This window comes from Alligator sinensis, unplaced genomic scaffold, assembly GCF_000455745.1.
Source record: "Alligator sinensis unplaced genomic scaffold, ASM45574v1 scaffold226_1, whole genome shotgun sequence".
Classification (NCBI taxonomy): domain Eukaryota; kingdom Metazoa; phylum Chordata; order Crocodylia; family Alligatoridae; genus Alligator; species Alligator sinensis.
In genome coordinates this window covers 2,076,189-2,076,561 of record NW_005842028.1, presented here as the reverse complement: position 1 = coordinate 2,076,561, position 373 = coordinate 2,076,189, and the positions used below count along the sequence as shown (strand labels likewise).

At 63.5% G+C, this 373-nt stretch overlaps 1 protein-coding gene across 1 annotated transcript in view; it reads left to right on the top strand.

The window, feature by feature from the left end:
* Positions 1-26: 26 nt before the first annotated feature.
* Positions 27-373, top strand: part of UBQLN1 (ubiquilin 1) — a 34,903-nt gene continuing 34,556 nt past the window's right edge. Inside the window, exon 1 of the mRNA XM_025202503.1 lies at positions 27-137. Coding sequence (XP_025058288.1) covers positions 135-137 — 3 coding nt within the window. The 5' untranslated portion in view covers positions 27-134. The remainder of the gene's footprint in view (positions 138-373) is intronic.

Here is a 373-nt window from a genome sequence, read left to right as displayed (position 1 = left end):
GCCTTCCCCCCCACCCGCTTCCGGGCGCCGCCGGCCTGTGCGGGGCCGGCTGGGGTGAGTGGCACCCGTTGAATCATCCCCCACACACCCCTCCTTGGGGACCTGACCTGTCCACCCCAGTCCGAGTCCATGAGATGGTAAAAAAGGAGGGTCTGTGGAGGTCTAGTCCAGCTCCTTGCTCTGAGCAGGGCGTCCCCAGCTGTGTGGCGCCAGCCAGGGCTTTGTGTTAAAGGTCTCCAGGGATGGCGACTCCACAAATTCTTTAGGCAGCCTGTGCCACTGCTTTGCTGTCCTCCGGGGCAGATCAGGCTGGCAGTGGTGGGAAAAGAGCAGGGAACTGGCGAAAGAGGTGGGGTTTGGGGCCGAGCCGTCT